General features: G+C 51.6%; 1 protein-coding gene across 1 annotated transcript; it reads left to right on the top strand.

Annotated features, from left to right (window-relative positions):
• The first annotated feature begins 578 nt into the window (after positions 1–578).
• Positions 579–13,813, top strand: LOC129345622 (vesicle-associated membrane protein 2-like). Its single transcript, XM_055002842.1, has 6 exons — positions 579–657; positions 7,795–7,927; positions 8,027–8,185; positions 9,204–9,255; positions 11,875–11,952; positions 13,440–13,813. Coding segments are annotated over exons 1-5 (399 nt in total). The 5' UTR covers positions 579–655; the 3' UTR covers positions 11,928–11,952; positions 13,440–13,813.
• The last annotated feature ends 790 nt before the right edge of the window (positions 13,814–14,603 follow it).

Genomic DNA, 14,603 nt, shown 5'->3' with positions numbered 1-14,603 from the left:
TACTAAAAAGCAAAAAAAGAGACCTGCTAAGCCCGGCCAAGTGTCCATGCAGCCCAGTGTCCTGTTTCCAACAGTGGGCAGCCTGATGATGTTTCTTGGTCTGCTAGTACTGTATTTGTTCTAACATTTTACACAAGTTTTTTTTTTATTTTTGGACATAAGTGTAACTTGTATGCAGGCTTAAGACGACCCCCCCCTTTTTATGGTCTACCTGGAAACCCCCCTACTCTTTATGTTTAAGTAAATACAGTGTTTGGAGATACATGGCTGAGAGCCCCCACCCCTGGGCGAGGAGGCTTCCAAAGAGGGGTGTGCAGGCTGGCATGACTTCAAAGGAGTGGCCAGCGTGGTATGTGTGTAGTGTGTGTGTGTGTGTAAAAGGATAGATCTGAAAAGGAAGAGTTGCAGAGTTTGCAGCCGAAGGGGGGGGGGAGAGGAGGCACCGGCCAGATTTCTGTCCTGTTTGCTGACAAGTGGGATCTCACTTGGCACAGTTGGGAGCCAGGTGGCTGGAAGGGCTCGCAGCGACGTCACTGCTGGCTTGTGTGGGTGTGGCGACAGCACACCCTCCTCTGTGCCTTGGTCCCCCACTCCCGTCTGGAAGGGCTGTGGCACTGGGTGAAGCGGAGCCATCTCCAGGGACAGAGGCAAAGCCATGTGAGTAGAGGAGGGGCCCGGTCTGATTGACCCCTCCGACCTCCGCTTGATGCATGCAAGGGTTTCTTCCCTGACCCCCTGGGCCACCCCTGGGGAGCCCTGTGGCTCCTCCGGCCTGATCCTCCCACTGAGACCTGACTGCTTCCTTTGCATTCAGGTGATGGCCTCCCACCTGTTGCATGCGAGCAGGACAACAGGTGCAAAGAAATAGAGAAGGGGGTGGGGTGGGGTGGGGAGAGAAAGTCTTGCTGGGATGGGGTGGAGCGTTGTTGCGTGCACGCAGGCATCTGAGAGCCAGCGGGGTGTGAGCAGCTAGGGCGACAAGACTAAGATCTAGTTGACCCTGGTTCTATTCCCGGCTCCACCATGGAAACGTGCTGGGTGACCTTGGGCTGGTCACCCAATCTCAGCCTGGTAGTGAGAGAAAAATGGAAGGGAATGATGCATGCCGCTTTTGTTCCCCATTTGGAGAGAGGCAGGGTGTAAATGAAGTAAAATAACTAAATCCCTGGAACTTGGCAGAGGAGCGCTCTGGTGTTTTCTTGTGTGCTGGTGGTTGTCTTTCTACCTAGCCTACCTCACAGGGTTGTTAGGAGATAAAGTGGAGGGAGAGCGCAGAGAAGAAAGGGGGGCTGGGTTTCTGCTTGCCATGAAATTCCCTGGGTGATCTTGGGCCCGCCCCATGCTCTCAGCCTGCCCTACCTCACGGGGTTGGTGTGACAAAGAGGAGGCGCGGGGGGGGGGTCACGTCGGCGCGCCTGAGCCCCTGGGGGGGGAGAGGGGCTGGCTAAAGCGGGCGCTCCGAGGGCCCCTCCCTTTGCCGCGGGGAGACGCGCGTGGCTCTGCGGCGGGCTGCCGGGCGGAGGCGGGGCGCCCTGCGGGGCGCCCGGGCGTGGCTGCAGCCGCCGGGCGCGCGGCCTCGGGCGGGGGCGGGGGGGCACTGGAGAGGACGGAGCCGGCGGCCGAGCGCGCAACCGGTCGGGAGGGCCGCCCCGTCCCTGCGCCCGCAGCCGCCGCCCTTCCCACCCGGGCTCTCCCTGCCCTGCCCTTCCCTTCCTGTGCGCTGCATTGCCGGGGGGGGGGGGCGGCAGTTCCCGGGCCTTGGCCTGAGCAGCACCTGCGCCCAGGCGGGGGGAGGGAGCTGGGCCTAAGCGGGTCTACTCCGAAGTAAGCCTGCGTAAGCCTGCCGTGCTCGCTTGGCAAGCGCCCTTCCATGGCAGCCTAGGGGCCAAGGCCGGTTGACGGGATGAGCCGCCTGGCGGCGGCGGGGGGAGTGGGGGGGGGCTCCGCTGCAGCCGGCCAGGTCCAAGCCGGAGGCGCAGCACGCCGCGGGGAAGCAGCCACCGTCCCGGCTAGCGGCGTTTTGTTGGGACGACAGCCCCGACTCTAGACAGCCGGAGCCTGCCCTAGAAAAGGAAGAGGCAAAGGATGTGCTGGAAATACGTGTAGCAGCCAGTGTGTGAACGGCGGGCGCAGAAGGGGGCGGCGGGGGGTGCATTATCAGCGCCTGCATTGGACAGGCGGTCTGCAGACTCTGGAATAACCCTCCCGGGTGAGAAATCAGCGTGGCGAAGTGTTCCGAGCGGGGGGGGGGGCTGGGACCCCCTTCAGATCCCTGCTCTGCCCTAGAAGCTCGCTGGGTAGCCGCTCGCAGCTCCGCCTCATCTACTTCACAGGTCCGCTATGGAGAGGACAAAACGGAGGAGGGGGGAATGTTGTGAACCCCTCCCGGTCTCCCCGGGGAGAAAAGAAGCACATAAGTGAGGCGAGCAAATAAAGCGCCCTGATGACGTCGTGTCCTGGCATTGTCCCCGGCCCTGGCTTTAGCCGTCGATTTCAGTGACCCTGACCTGGAGAACACACACACACACACACACACCTCAGAGCTCCGTTCGGGCTCCCTCGTCCCTGGTCTGACAGACGGGAGGGGCAGAAGTGAAGTCGTCTTGCTTGGTTTTCCCTGCAGTCTGGCACTCGGGAGGAGGCCCTCCTTCCCACACTCCGCCCACTCTGCCCCCTCCCCATCCTTGTGGGGGCAAAATGCAGGACTGCCGAATTGCTCACACTCCCTCCCCCAGCGCTAAACAACAACACCCATTCAATAACCACATGCCTGTTCATGGGAAGGAGCGTTCCTCCCTGTTACCTGGAGTGACCGCCCACCCCATGAGGTCAGCCTCTGCAAAACCACCTGCCCTCTTCACATACAACCCCCTTCTCTCGGAGAGGGCTGTAAGAGAGGAAGCTTATTTGGAGGTACTGATGACTCTTCTCAATTCCTCCTTTGGGGGGCTTCCTTTTCACAACCCCCTTCTCACAAAGGGGGGGGGCGGCATGTTTCTTACTGTAATATGAATATGAAAGCACCACAGCTTGGACCTTTCTGCAGAAGGAAGGGAAGGGATTTCCTCCTCCAGGACTCGCCCCACCCCAAAATCCCACCTTTTGAGGAAGGGGAAAGTCAGAGGTTTGCAGGAGGAGAGGGGAATTTGGTAAAAACTGCCTCTCACCGCCCTCAGATTTCCCCCAGTAGATCCATGCCCAGGGATCTGCTTTACTTTCAATCAAACTGCAATCTGTTTTACTCTCCTGGCTGTTTTGTCTCTGTGGTAGAACCTTTTGGTGGAGAATATCCTTAAACTCCTTTGAAAAAATGGGGGGCAGGAACCATGTGGGGGGTCTAGGAATTATTTGCTACCCAAAGTTGAACCCCAGTGTATCTGCCTTGAGTCACAGGAAGAAAGGTGAACTATAAATAAAATAAGTAAATAAATGATATCTTGGAGTAATAAAATGTAACAACGCAAAATCTGTGTGTACGGTGACAGAAGTCATTGTGTTTCACAGCCACAAGCTTGTTTGAAACATCGGTCATTATTAATCATGATTACTCACAAACATTGTTGGTATTAGGGGGATATATTTTCCTATCCTTTCATATATTCGAGGTGAGAAAAATGTTCTCCAGTTAAACCTTTTGTGCCAACAGACATTTCGTTGCAATGTGTCCCTGAATCAGTTTCCCTTGGCAAAAACAGGTGACGCCCTTTTCATCTCACTGTCTGATGTAAAAATACAAAATCAAAGTTATCCCAGTGGCAGAAATTAGCAGACATTACTGGGTTTGTTTTCTGCCCCCTCCCCCTTTTCTCCAAATGCCAGGACTTGAGAAGCAAAGAACTCTCCTGGGGGTGGGAGAGGAGCTACTGTAAGGATCCGACAAGCAGCTCTCAAAAAGACTCCACTGTAGCAGTAAAATAACTTTATTGAAAAGCGGCTGGTATCAGGATCTTACTCCATGTTTGCCAGGAATTACATTTATTTGCAAGCATCAAACAGATACAGGTTTCTAGGACATGGGAAATCCTAACACCCCCCCCCCCAATCTAATGATCAGGTCGGAGGGAAGACATCTAAGCAGGACACGAGCGAAACAGATGTGTGAGGCTTCCAAGGTCATGATGCCTGGGGACCACAAAGAAGCATGCAGATAACAGCAAGTGCATCCTCCTCCTCCTCCTCCTCCTCTCCCATAGGTTCACACCGCTGGTCTGTAAAGCAAAGCAATTGACAGTGGCAGACAAAGAATGGTTTCAGCATTTCACCCTAAGCATGCCTACAGTCACAACAGTGTTGCTGGGTAGGGCAGGGGCTGCTGAGCACCTGACAGCTACAAGGGTAGAACGCCAGCCCTTCAGTGGTGCAGCCAGGGGTGCTGGGGGCGAGGGGAGGAGAAGATTTATTCATTCGTTCATTTTATTGGTTTGTGTGTTTATATAAAACATTTCTACGCCCTCTTCCCATCCAACTCAATGTCCCCAAGACAGGCATACATTAAAACAGATCAAACATTAAGATAATCGAAACATTAACAAACCAAACAGGGAGGCACACATAAATGCACAACGGGAGGGGGGGGAGGGCAAGTAGCAGTTTTGGAGGCATGCCAGGCAAAACAGAAAAGTCTTCACCTGCTGATGGGAGACAACAGCAAAGGGAGGCAGACCCACTTCCCTGGGGGGCGGGGGGGGTGGAGTTCCAGGCTTCCTTGGGCGCCACCCGTCCAGCCTCAGACGGCAACAGGGCGCCTGAAGCAGAACTGCCGAAGATAATCTGAGAGGTGGGATCAGCTGACAGGGGGGTAGGAAATACGTTCTCTTTGCAGAAGGGCTAGTTCCACCCCCCCCCTCCCCAGTAATGCTGCTGCGTCTGTGTCCCTGTATCCCCAGGGCAAGAGACGAAGGCGTGTGTGTGTTTCAGATCTTGTAGCGATTACACCAACTCGGCCTTCCTGTGGTGCTCTGCACTCAGGTCCCAGGATGAGGTCCTCCCACATGTGAATATATCTACTTTTTCAAGGCATGATGGTACTGCTGAAATCAGTCTAGAGGAAGAGGTCCTTGAGTCAGGTAGCCACAGCTGGTGTCTCTTGTTCAGGCTCCTGTTTGCTTGGCTGGACGACCTGCCTAAGACAGTGGTACAGGTGGGTCATTTAAAACTCTAGATTTAAGGATCTTATCTCCCCCCGCCCCCGCCCCGGGCAATGCACACTTCAGATGCGAAGCTACAGTACATTGAGGTGGGGGAGCTGCTGAGGTCATGAACTGGAGCCCCCAAATCCTACCCCCAAGGGAATCGCTGCTTTGATCAGGGGATGAAAGGAGTCCCTTTGGCTTAAGTTCTGCCTCCTTTGACCTCCCCTCCTTCCAGCTGTATCCTCCTTGCCCCATCAAAAAAAATCCACTGCTTATCCTTGCTAGTAACATATGCTGTATGTCCATGTGATACTTCTGTGCCGTGTTCGAGTAATTCTGTTGTGTGTACTTGCTGAAATCTCAGCAGGTTTGGGATCAATTTCCCGAGGAAAGAGTGGCTACATCTTTAATTTCCCTAGCTGATAACCTTCTTTTCTGCTTGGCTTGCAGTTCTCAAAATAGGAAGTGAGGCGATGGTTGCCACGGGTGGGGTCTGGAAATTTCTTGGATTTAGAACTGATCTCCAGACCACAACGATCAGCTCCCCTGGAGAAAACGGCTGCTCCGGAGGATGGACTCTATGGCATCACATGCTTGCCGACGTCCCTCCTTTTGCCAAACCCCACCCTCCCAAGGCTGTGCCCTAAATTTCCAGGAATTTCCCAACCTAGAGTTGACAATCCTAAGTGAAGCTAGTACCCAAAACAAAAATAAGGAGGAGAAACACATAGTGAAGGCCTTTCTGGATCAGACCCAAGTCCAGGGTTGCCCATCTTCTAGGCACACCTAGGCAATCACCTGGAGCACTAGAGGTGGAAGGTCAGCAACCAGCCCCTGTCCCCCGTACCCACTCCCTGTCCAGCCTGCAGTGCCGCCGGGGTCTGCTGTGGCAAGGAACAGCCCTGGGAGGCACCTCTTGCCCCAAAGGGTGGCATTCAGGGACCCTGCTCTTTCCTTCCCTCCATTGTAGGGGGTGGTGGGTGGGCCTGGTGTGGCCTGCCTAGAACTCTTCCTCCTTCCTTCCTCTTTTCACTGTGACAGGGGGTGTGTGTGTGGCAACTTCCTGCAGAGCTGCCGGGGGGGGGCAAGGAGAGCAGATACTACCTCACCCTCTCTGCCCCCTCTTCCTGGAGAGCTTGGCCGGCAATCAGCGGGCGTGGCAAAGGACCTCAGCAGTGTCTGCCTGCCGCTTGTTATGGCAGGGGGTCTAACTCGAGTGCCACTGCTGCAAGCTGAGGGGGTTTTCTGGGGTAACCCAAAACCACCACGGACAGAACAGGACAACGTCCGCCTTTCTGTTTGCAAACCCCATTTAACTCTCCAACTGTTTGTGATGGGGGAGGGGGAGGCAATCAAAACCCACCCTTGCCCCCCCCTCTGCAAGGGGGACTCCTGCGGGTGATACTGCTCACTCTCCTAGCCCCTTTAAAAAGAAACAATGTGGTTTTAAAAAAATGCAAAGGCGAAGAGGGTTTGTCCTGTCTTCCCCCCTTCTGGCAAAGAGGCAGAGGGGGGACTTAGGAGATCCAACCTAGGGCACCCAAAAGCCTTCTACCAGTCCTGCTCAGGGGCCACCTATTCCAGCTCTCTGACAGTGACCCGGCCTTCAAAAATTCAGCACATGACTGTGACACCTGTCTCTTCTTGCACGCCACCAGTATCTGATAGCACATCACCTCTGAACGTGGATGTTTTTTGATTGACACCGCCAATCTGCACCAAGTAGTCTAACCATAAATGTAACCCTAAACAGTAGAAAAGAACAAGAGTCCAGTAGCACTTAGAAGATTGACAAAATTTGTGGTAGGGTATGAGCTTTTGTGAGCCACAGCTTGCTCCTTTCAGTGGCTCACGAAAGCTCGTATGTTGTTAGTCTTCTAGGTGCTACTGGACTCTTCCTCTTTTCTACAGCTACAGACAGACTAACATGGCTACCCATCTTGATCTAGTTCCTAAGCAGCATAATATGGCTTCATGAAAAAGAATGTATGGCTTCCTAGAGTAGCCGGAATTATCTCCATATTGCTGGTGTGGGGAAGGGGTGGGTCTTGTGCAGAACTGCCTGGGGAGTTCACAGGACACATGAGACAAATCACACAGAGCTGGTGGTCTCCTTGCATCGGCCTCCACTCCCCGGCCTCAGAAGCCTTCCTCCAGCTCAAGTAGCTCTTCCTCCAAGGTCTGGTCGGAGACAGCCAGCCAGCTCTTCAGAGCACCGGGGGTCCCACGCGCTTTAGGCCACAGCTAAAACTGTATCGAAACTGATTTTGAACCAAGGCCAGGTAGTAAGTTCCTATGAAAGTTGTGTGTGTGTGTGTCTCCAGTCAAGCTGCAGCTGATTTGTGGCAACCTCTCATGGTGTTTTCAAGGCAAGAGACCTTCTGAGGCAAGAGGGTTGCCTCTGCACAGCGACCCTGACCTTTTTGGGTGGTCTCCATCCAAGGCTGACCCTACTTAGCTTCTAAGGTCTGACGAGATCAGGCTAGCTGGACCATCCAGATCAGGTCCTAAGAAAGTTGGCAGTGGGGAATGACCAAATCACACTCTGGAACGTTTGTTATAAATGGGGGCTGCTTCATTGCTCGCCTGGTGGGCCTTGTGGCTGAATATCGGTAATAGATTATCCAAATCTCCTTTCTGTGCTTGACCTGTATGTTTGCAGGTCTGATCCAGCTCAGCTGCCTGATCTTGGGGCAGGACCAGAAGATGGAGGAACTTCCGCCAGTGCCCCTGAGGTGCCACCAAACTTGACCAGTAATCGCCACCTGCAACAGACTCAAGCCGAAGTAGGACAAGTGAGTCCGTAGCACCCTGGCCTCCGCAGCACAGATAGGGGCATGTTTTTCTGCCAGTCAGTGAGGGGGAATCCATTCTCTCCTCTTTGTCCCTCTCAGGTGGTGGACATCTTGCAGGACAATTTAAAGAAAGTCCTCGAACGAGACGTGATCATAAGTACCCTGGACGACAAAGCAGACTCTCTCCATGAGAGTGCCAAAGTGTTTGAAAACAGCACGACTGCTCTGGCGAGGAAATACTGGTGCCAGAGCATGAAGGTGTGTGTGTGTGTGTGTGTGTTTTAAAGAATTTTATTGAAAAGTTTTTCCAGGTTAATAAATCCCATCAAGGAGAAAAAAAAGAAGAAAAATGCACAGCCAAAAAAAGGAAAAAGCAATAGAAATTAGGAATAAGTACCATTTTTTTAAAAAAAGGTGTATACATACTACATATTATAACCTAACTCCAAATTTACCGTTACCATCAATAATAAACCTTAACCCCAAATTAACCCTAAGTAATTACATCTCCTTTCCCTCTAAAACATATTTCTTCAGCTCTTAGACTTCAAATGCACAAACCATCAATTCATGTCTCTGTTTCTTGCAAAAAAGTCCATAAGGGACTTCCAGGTGACAATATATTTGTCCAGTGACTTTTTGCTAATCAGTGATGTAAGTTTAGCTACACGGCATAGTCCATCACCTTCCTCTGTTGTAGGTAATATTGTAGATTTCCATTTTTGAGCATATAACATTCTTGCTGTTGTCTTATACAAAAAAGCGTACCATGAATAATTTCTAACTGTTTGTCCATGAGTCCCAACAAGAAAGCCTCTGGTTTCATTTGTATATTGGTCTTTAAAACCTTCTGGATAATTGCATGTATTTGTTTCCAAACTTTTTTGGCTTTATTACTAGTCCACCAGAAATGGTAAAATGACCCCTCCTGTTATTCACATTTCCAGCATCTATTTGAAATATTCTTGTACATTTTTCTGATAATTTCTCTAGTGATATATACCATCTGCATACAACATTTTATAAAAGTTTTCTTTCAAACTCTTGCTTAATGTAAATTTAAGGCCCTTCGACCAGATGTTCTCCCATTGTTCAAATTGTATATTATAGCCAAAATTCGTTGCCCATTTTATCATACATCCTTTCACTTGTTCTTCTGACAAGAAGGTGTGTTTGTGATGGATGGATCTCTACAATGGATCTAGAGATGTGGCATTTTGTGGAAGAGCTATAGTACTAGATGTAAGGTTCTAACGCATCACCGTTTTCTCTCCAGATGATGATTATTTTGGGAGTCATCTGTGGTATCGTAGCCATCGTAATTTTAGGTGAGTACTACTGAGAATTACGATCAGCAGGTCCCTGAGTCACAAGGCCTGGATAAAGAGCACCACCCACCTGCAAGCTATGGAAGCATTTGTCAACCTTCTCTAAGCAAAACCTTTGGTTTTGCCTGCTGTGAGAGAAACAGAGGCCCAGCAGAGTGTGAGAGCTTTCTGCCTGCGGTCTCTCTTCTTAAGTTAGGGATACCTGAAGTAATGTGCCCTCTTGTTTTCTCCTCTTCTTCCCTTTGTTGTTTCTGCTCACAGTCCACTTTTTCACCTGAGAGACTGCCTCTCTTCTTCCATCTGCAGCTTTCCTTCCTCCTTTTCCTAGATCCCTTTCCTTGTCCACGCACTCCCCCCCCCACCCCCACCCCCACACACTTCTTTTCATTCCAGCTCGATCATCCGGTTTTCCCTCCATAGGAGACGGTCTGTGTTCTTTCCCCTCAAGTCCTTTTCACCCTTTCATCAGCGGCCGCAGCCCCTGACAGAGGATGGCAGAGGACCTGGTGGAGAAAAAACCAGGAGTGGGTCTGTGCCGGTTAAGGATAGTCGCGGAGGGATTGGTTGTCTCTTCGTCTTCTGAGGGTGTTGGAAGGAGAAGTTTTCACTAGTGTGGAGAGCTTCCACGTGCAGCACAGCCAAAGTCACGGAGGCGGTCAAGATGGAAGGTGGATGTCTGCAGTGCCTCCACTGCAGTGCAGTGTTCCCTGAATTGATTTAGCTGATATGTTGATACAGTACCATTCAATAATAATAATAATGATAATAATAATTGTGTGCCAGTGAGTGGCGATCAACTCATGCTGACCCCATGAAGTTCTACCTCAGTGGGGTTTCAAGGCAAGAGATGAGCAGAGGTGGCTTGACATTGCCTTCCTCTGCATAGCACCCCTGGTCTTCCTTAGTGGTCTCCTATCCAAGTACTAACCAGGGCCAACCCTGCTTAGCTGCCAAGCTCTGAGGAGATCAGGCTAGTCTGGGCTATGAAGCTGCTGCTGCCATTCAAGGTAGTTTACAGTTCCAAGTGACACCTACAAATGTTACACACTGCCCAGAGACCGAAAGGGACAGAAAGGGAAGAGAAGAGCAAGCGAATTCAGGCATTAAAACTTAGGTGAGTTATCTGTTCCATAATGACCAGATAGAACGTTTTCTGCAGAAGACCATTCTGGGCGGTTGCTGAGCCCAATGGCACTTGGCCCAAAGCCTCCGGGGGGAGGAGGAGGCCTCGGGGTCTCACTTCTCCCAGAGATGCCGCAAATAGAACGCCTGCTGAGTTGCTGCATTGGAGACAAACCCCCCCCCCCACATAAGCACATGGCCTGGCCCCGCAGCCCTGTTCACATGTCAACAGCTGACGCTAGAAATGCCAGGATCTGGGTCTGGAGTTGTTCTCATCAGCTCCAGGGAGGCTCATTGGCGCAAGATCTCTGGGGAGTTGTGAGGGTCACAGCTTGATAATCCCTCTTCCCTGGGGACCTTATCAAGAAGGAAGCGGAGGTGGGAGGGAACTGGTCTAAAGACCGCCCCACCCAGATGTGCAGCATTCCAGCAGGCAGATAAAGCTTTAGATGACAAATGAGTGAAATCAGATGCTGCTATGGGGGCACGTGCAGCTGGATCTGGGCCTCTGCCTCTCCTGGCCTTAATCTGCAGTTGTGCCATGAGTAGCTCACGGGCTGTGAATCCGCTGGCTCAGGTGGCATTTCCATGCAAGAGGGAGAGATCAGGGCAGGTCCCTCTCCTGGCTTCCAGACTACAAGAATGACTAAATGATGGTTTTGTGTTTATTGGAAGGGTAAATGTTCCCTCGACCCTGCATGAACCAAGGCTCTCTGAAGGGTTAAGCCCAGGGCCGGCGCGCCCATTGAGGCCAGGTTGGTGGTGGCCTCAGGCGTGGGGTGCCGGAGGGAGCGCCGGAGGAGGCGCGGGGGGGTGGGAGCGCGCACCACAAAGCAGCAGCCTCCTATCCCTCCTGCCCTGTGCTGCCGCCGCCGCCAGCACAAGTCCCCGGCCGGGCGCAGCCGCCGTGGGCAGGCGTCTGTGGCAGCGCAGGCAACCAAGCGGGAGAGCTCAGAGGCCAGCCGCCGCAGCGATTGGGCCGGCGCGGCGCAGGCGTGCGCTCCTGTGATGATGTCACGCGTGATGTCATCATGCAGGCCGGTGCGCGCACAGTTGCGTGTGCATGGGGGGGCGCCCAGCCAGCTGGCCACAAGCACCGCAAACCCTCGCGCCACCCCTGATTAAGCCACATCATTAATAAATGCAGTTTGATTAGTTACTTCACCCTTCAGAGAAAAGAGCACGGTTAGAGAGGTGATGGCCCATTCCCCTCTTCTCCTGTGGTGCCGTGCCACCTGCCACCTGAAACAGTCTTCCGTTGGGTCTGGTAAGAAGGAGACAGTGTTAGAGACAGGGGAGAGGGGAGTCCCAGAGTGTCTTTCCAAAGGACGGTTTTGCTTGCACCTGTATTGTTACGCAGCTCTGAGTTGTATACAATCGCCATCAAGTGTGTTAGATCCCATGGGTCTAACAATCGCCATCAAGTGTGTTAGATCCCATGGATCTGTTCCATGAATGGTGCTAGGATCCTTCCCTCTTCTGATTCTCTCCCATCAGGCGGAAGATGTGTGTGCCGGGGGGAAACGCCAGAGTTGGTGCAATGGGCCTGAAAGATCCAGCCCCACATGCCATCAGGTGATAGCAAAGCTCCATCAGCTCTGAGGTTGTTCTCGTGACGGTTATCATACAGTGATGGACTTGTTCAGTGGTGAGCAGGTGTGGACTCACATTTGCAGTACCTGGCGGTGGAGGGTTTTATGGGCTGGATCCTACCAGCTTTTCTGCACAATCTGTCTCGATTCTCCCTCCTCAACCCATCTGGCTTTTTGCCCACACAGCCTCACAATCCGCAACGTATTATTTTTTTATTATTATTTATTTATGTCATTTATATTCCTCCTTTCTCACTGAGACTCAAGGCGGATTACATAGTGTGGGATTAGTACAATCAGTGGCAAGGGCAGGCATTTCCATACAGTGTCAAGAACATTTCCATAAACCATGTCACAGGGGTAAAAGAATATAAGTTTACAAAGATATAGTATTAGCAAGGATCCAGTATGGGGTTGAGGAATTGCTGAAACAGAACATAATCAATTCTAGGACTTACATTAAACAACATAAAGCACAGGTAGTATATAGGAGTACATGTTTAAAGCAACAGTTAATATGTAAGGCAACATAATGGTGAAATCTATGGTTTCTAACTCATTAGTGAAACATCTGGGACCCCTTTCCGACAATACCACCCTCTTAACTGAGAAAAAGACCTTTTGGAATAATTCAGTTTTGAATTGTTTGTGAAAAGCCAGGAGCGTGGGGGCTCAGTCCTGACCTCCTCAAGCAGGCCGTTCTACAGGGTAGGGGCCACCACAGAGAAAGCCCGTGTACGGGCTGCTGTTGATTTCGCCCATGTGCAGCCTGGCACCTGCAAGAGACCCTGTTCGGATGAGCGAAGCTGCCGTGGAGGCACATAGGGAGGGAGGCGGTCCTGTAGGTATGCTGGGCCAAGGCTGTGAAGAGCTTTGTGTGTAATTACCAATACCTTGAGCCAATGGAGCTTTTTCAGTGGTCTTCTCGTCCCTCCGGCCCATTGTTGCCCATTGAAAGGAGTGCAAAGTGATGGCTGTGAGCTTGGAAGACAGAAGCTCAGGGGGATGGAGTAGCTAGTTAACTTCCTGGGCAAGGTCCCGGTAGGCCATTGTCCTGGAAGGTCAGTGGGAGCCCGGAGCAAGCAGAGCCAAGCCGCCGTCACTGTTTGTGTCATTCTGTACTCCAGCGAGTGGGGTGGTGGGCAACAGGAGCACGATGGCTAAACGGTGTCAGATAGGTGCACGAGCCTCTCCCTTGTCATGATGCCAAGCAGAGGTCTGGAAGGAGGGAGAATCTCACCAGGACAGTGCAGGGGAGAGGAGACTGTTAGTGGCTCTGCTTGGAATGGCCTCTGCTTTCCCCTGCGGCATGGAGTCTTCCCCGTCCCCCCTTTCCTGCCAGCATTTCATTGGCTTAGAGTCCATCTTCTTGCAGTTCCCTGTCTTTCACCACCTAGGGGATGATGGAGAGAGCCTAGAACAAAGCTACCATCTTCTCTTTGAACCTGACATTTTCTCTCACCGTATCAGAGGGACAGAAGCACTACCCAGATCGAATGCCGGATGGTGATGGAGTTGACAACCCAGTCAGCGCACAGGCACCTAGATCGCTTCTGCATACAGACTGCGTCTGCTGGTAGCCCTGTTGAGAGAGGGCTGCCTTGGCTGTGCTTCTTTCTTGCTCTCGTGGGTGTGTCCTTTCCCCTTCTCTGCCGCTGTATCTCTTTATGCATAGACCAAAGTATTCCCCATCCTCAAACTCTCTGCACCCAAAACAAACGTCTGCTTGAAGAGACCAACTGCTCTATTACCCCTGTGAGTAATTTCTGCCCTTGTGTGCAGCCATAGTTGTAAGCTTTCCGGGACCTATGTAACAACCAGCTTAGGTCACCTGAGTGACCTCTTGTAATAAACACTTCTCTGGCTCCTGGGTTTGCTTCCACTATCTGAGCATCGGAGGGAAGAACACTTTTCCTTGAGGTTGGTATGGCAAAAAACAACACGAATGCCACGGTCAGGGTTGGGTATATGTGGTTAGGTCACCATGAAATCTGTTTTGACATCACCTTTTGCACATATTTGATCTAAGGCTCCCTTCTCTGCATTACCGAAGGATTTCTAATGCCACCAACCCTAAAAGCCTGTGTGGTGTTAACCAAATAAGCTGTCTCCCAATTAATTGGGGGAAATTAGCTTAAAGGAGACAAAGCGAGAGGGGGCAACTGGGATTTTCCACCAATGTTTACAAGGATTGTTCCCTTAAAGAAGTCTTTTAAAATGAATCAGGCAGATGTTCAGCCGGAAAGATGTTTATTAAAAGAGAAATTAAAGGGCAAATATGCAATAACACACAGAACACATATGGAAGTAACTAAGAAGAAATCAGGAAGGAGAGGGGAGAAAGCAATTTCAAGGTTCCCAGTTTCGAAGATGGAAGTCCACAGAGTCAGCAGCAAAATGGCCAACATGTCACGGAGAAAAGAAGAGAAAGGCCAGACGGATTTGCAGGGTGTATGTATGGGTCCTAGAGATTCCAGGTACAGGCCAAAATGCTCCCTGGGGCAAGCTGATGTTTTTGCCCCCCGAAACAATAACTTGATGGGTTTTCCGGAGGAGGATAATGGGTGTAAATGGTGCTTGATGACCCTGTGAGTACCGGATGAGAAAAGCTACCAGATTTGGTGAATAGCGTTA

The sequence above is a fragment of the Eublepharis macularius genome, chromosome 18 (genome assembly GCF_028583425.1).
Source record: "Eublepharis macularius isolate TG4126 chromosome 18, MPM_Emac_v1.0, whole genome shotgun sequence".
In the NCBI taxonomy this organism is placed as follows: Eukaryota; Metazoa; Chordata; class Lepidosauria; order Squamata; family Eublepharidae; genus Eublepharis; species Eublepharis macularius.
The sequence above is the reverse complement of the archived record's forward strand: the minus strand, read 5'-3'. Positions and strand labels throughout refer to the sequence as shown.

Excerpts from the sequence above, each read along its gene's own strand:
- LOC129345622 (XM_055002842.1), top strand. Across the intron at positions 7,928-8,026 it reads CTCAAGCCGAAGTAGGACAA|GTGGTGGACATCTTGCAGGA; the intron begins GTGAGTCCGTAG and ends TGTCCCTCTCAG. Across the intron at positions 8,186-9,203 it reads ACTGGTGCCAGAGCATGAAG|ATGATGATTATTTTGGGAGT; the intron begins GTGTGTGTGTGT and ends TTTTCTCTCCAG.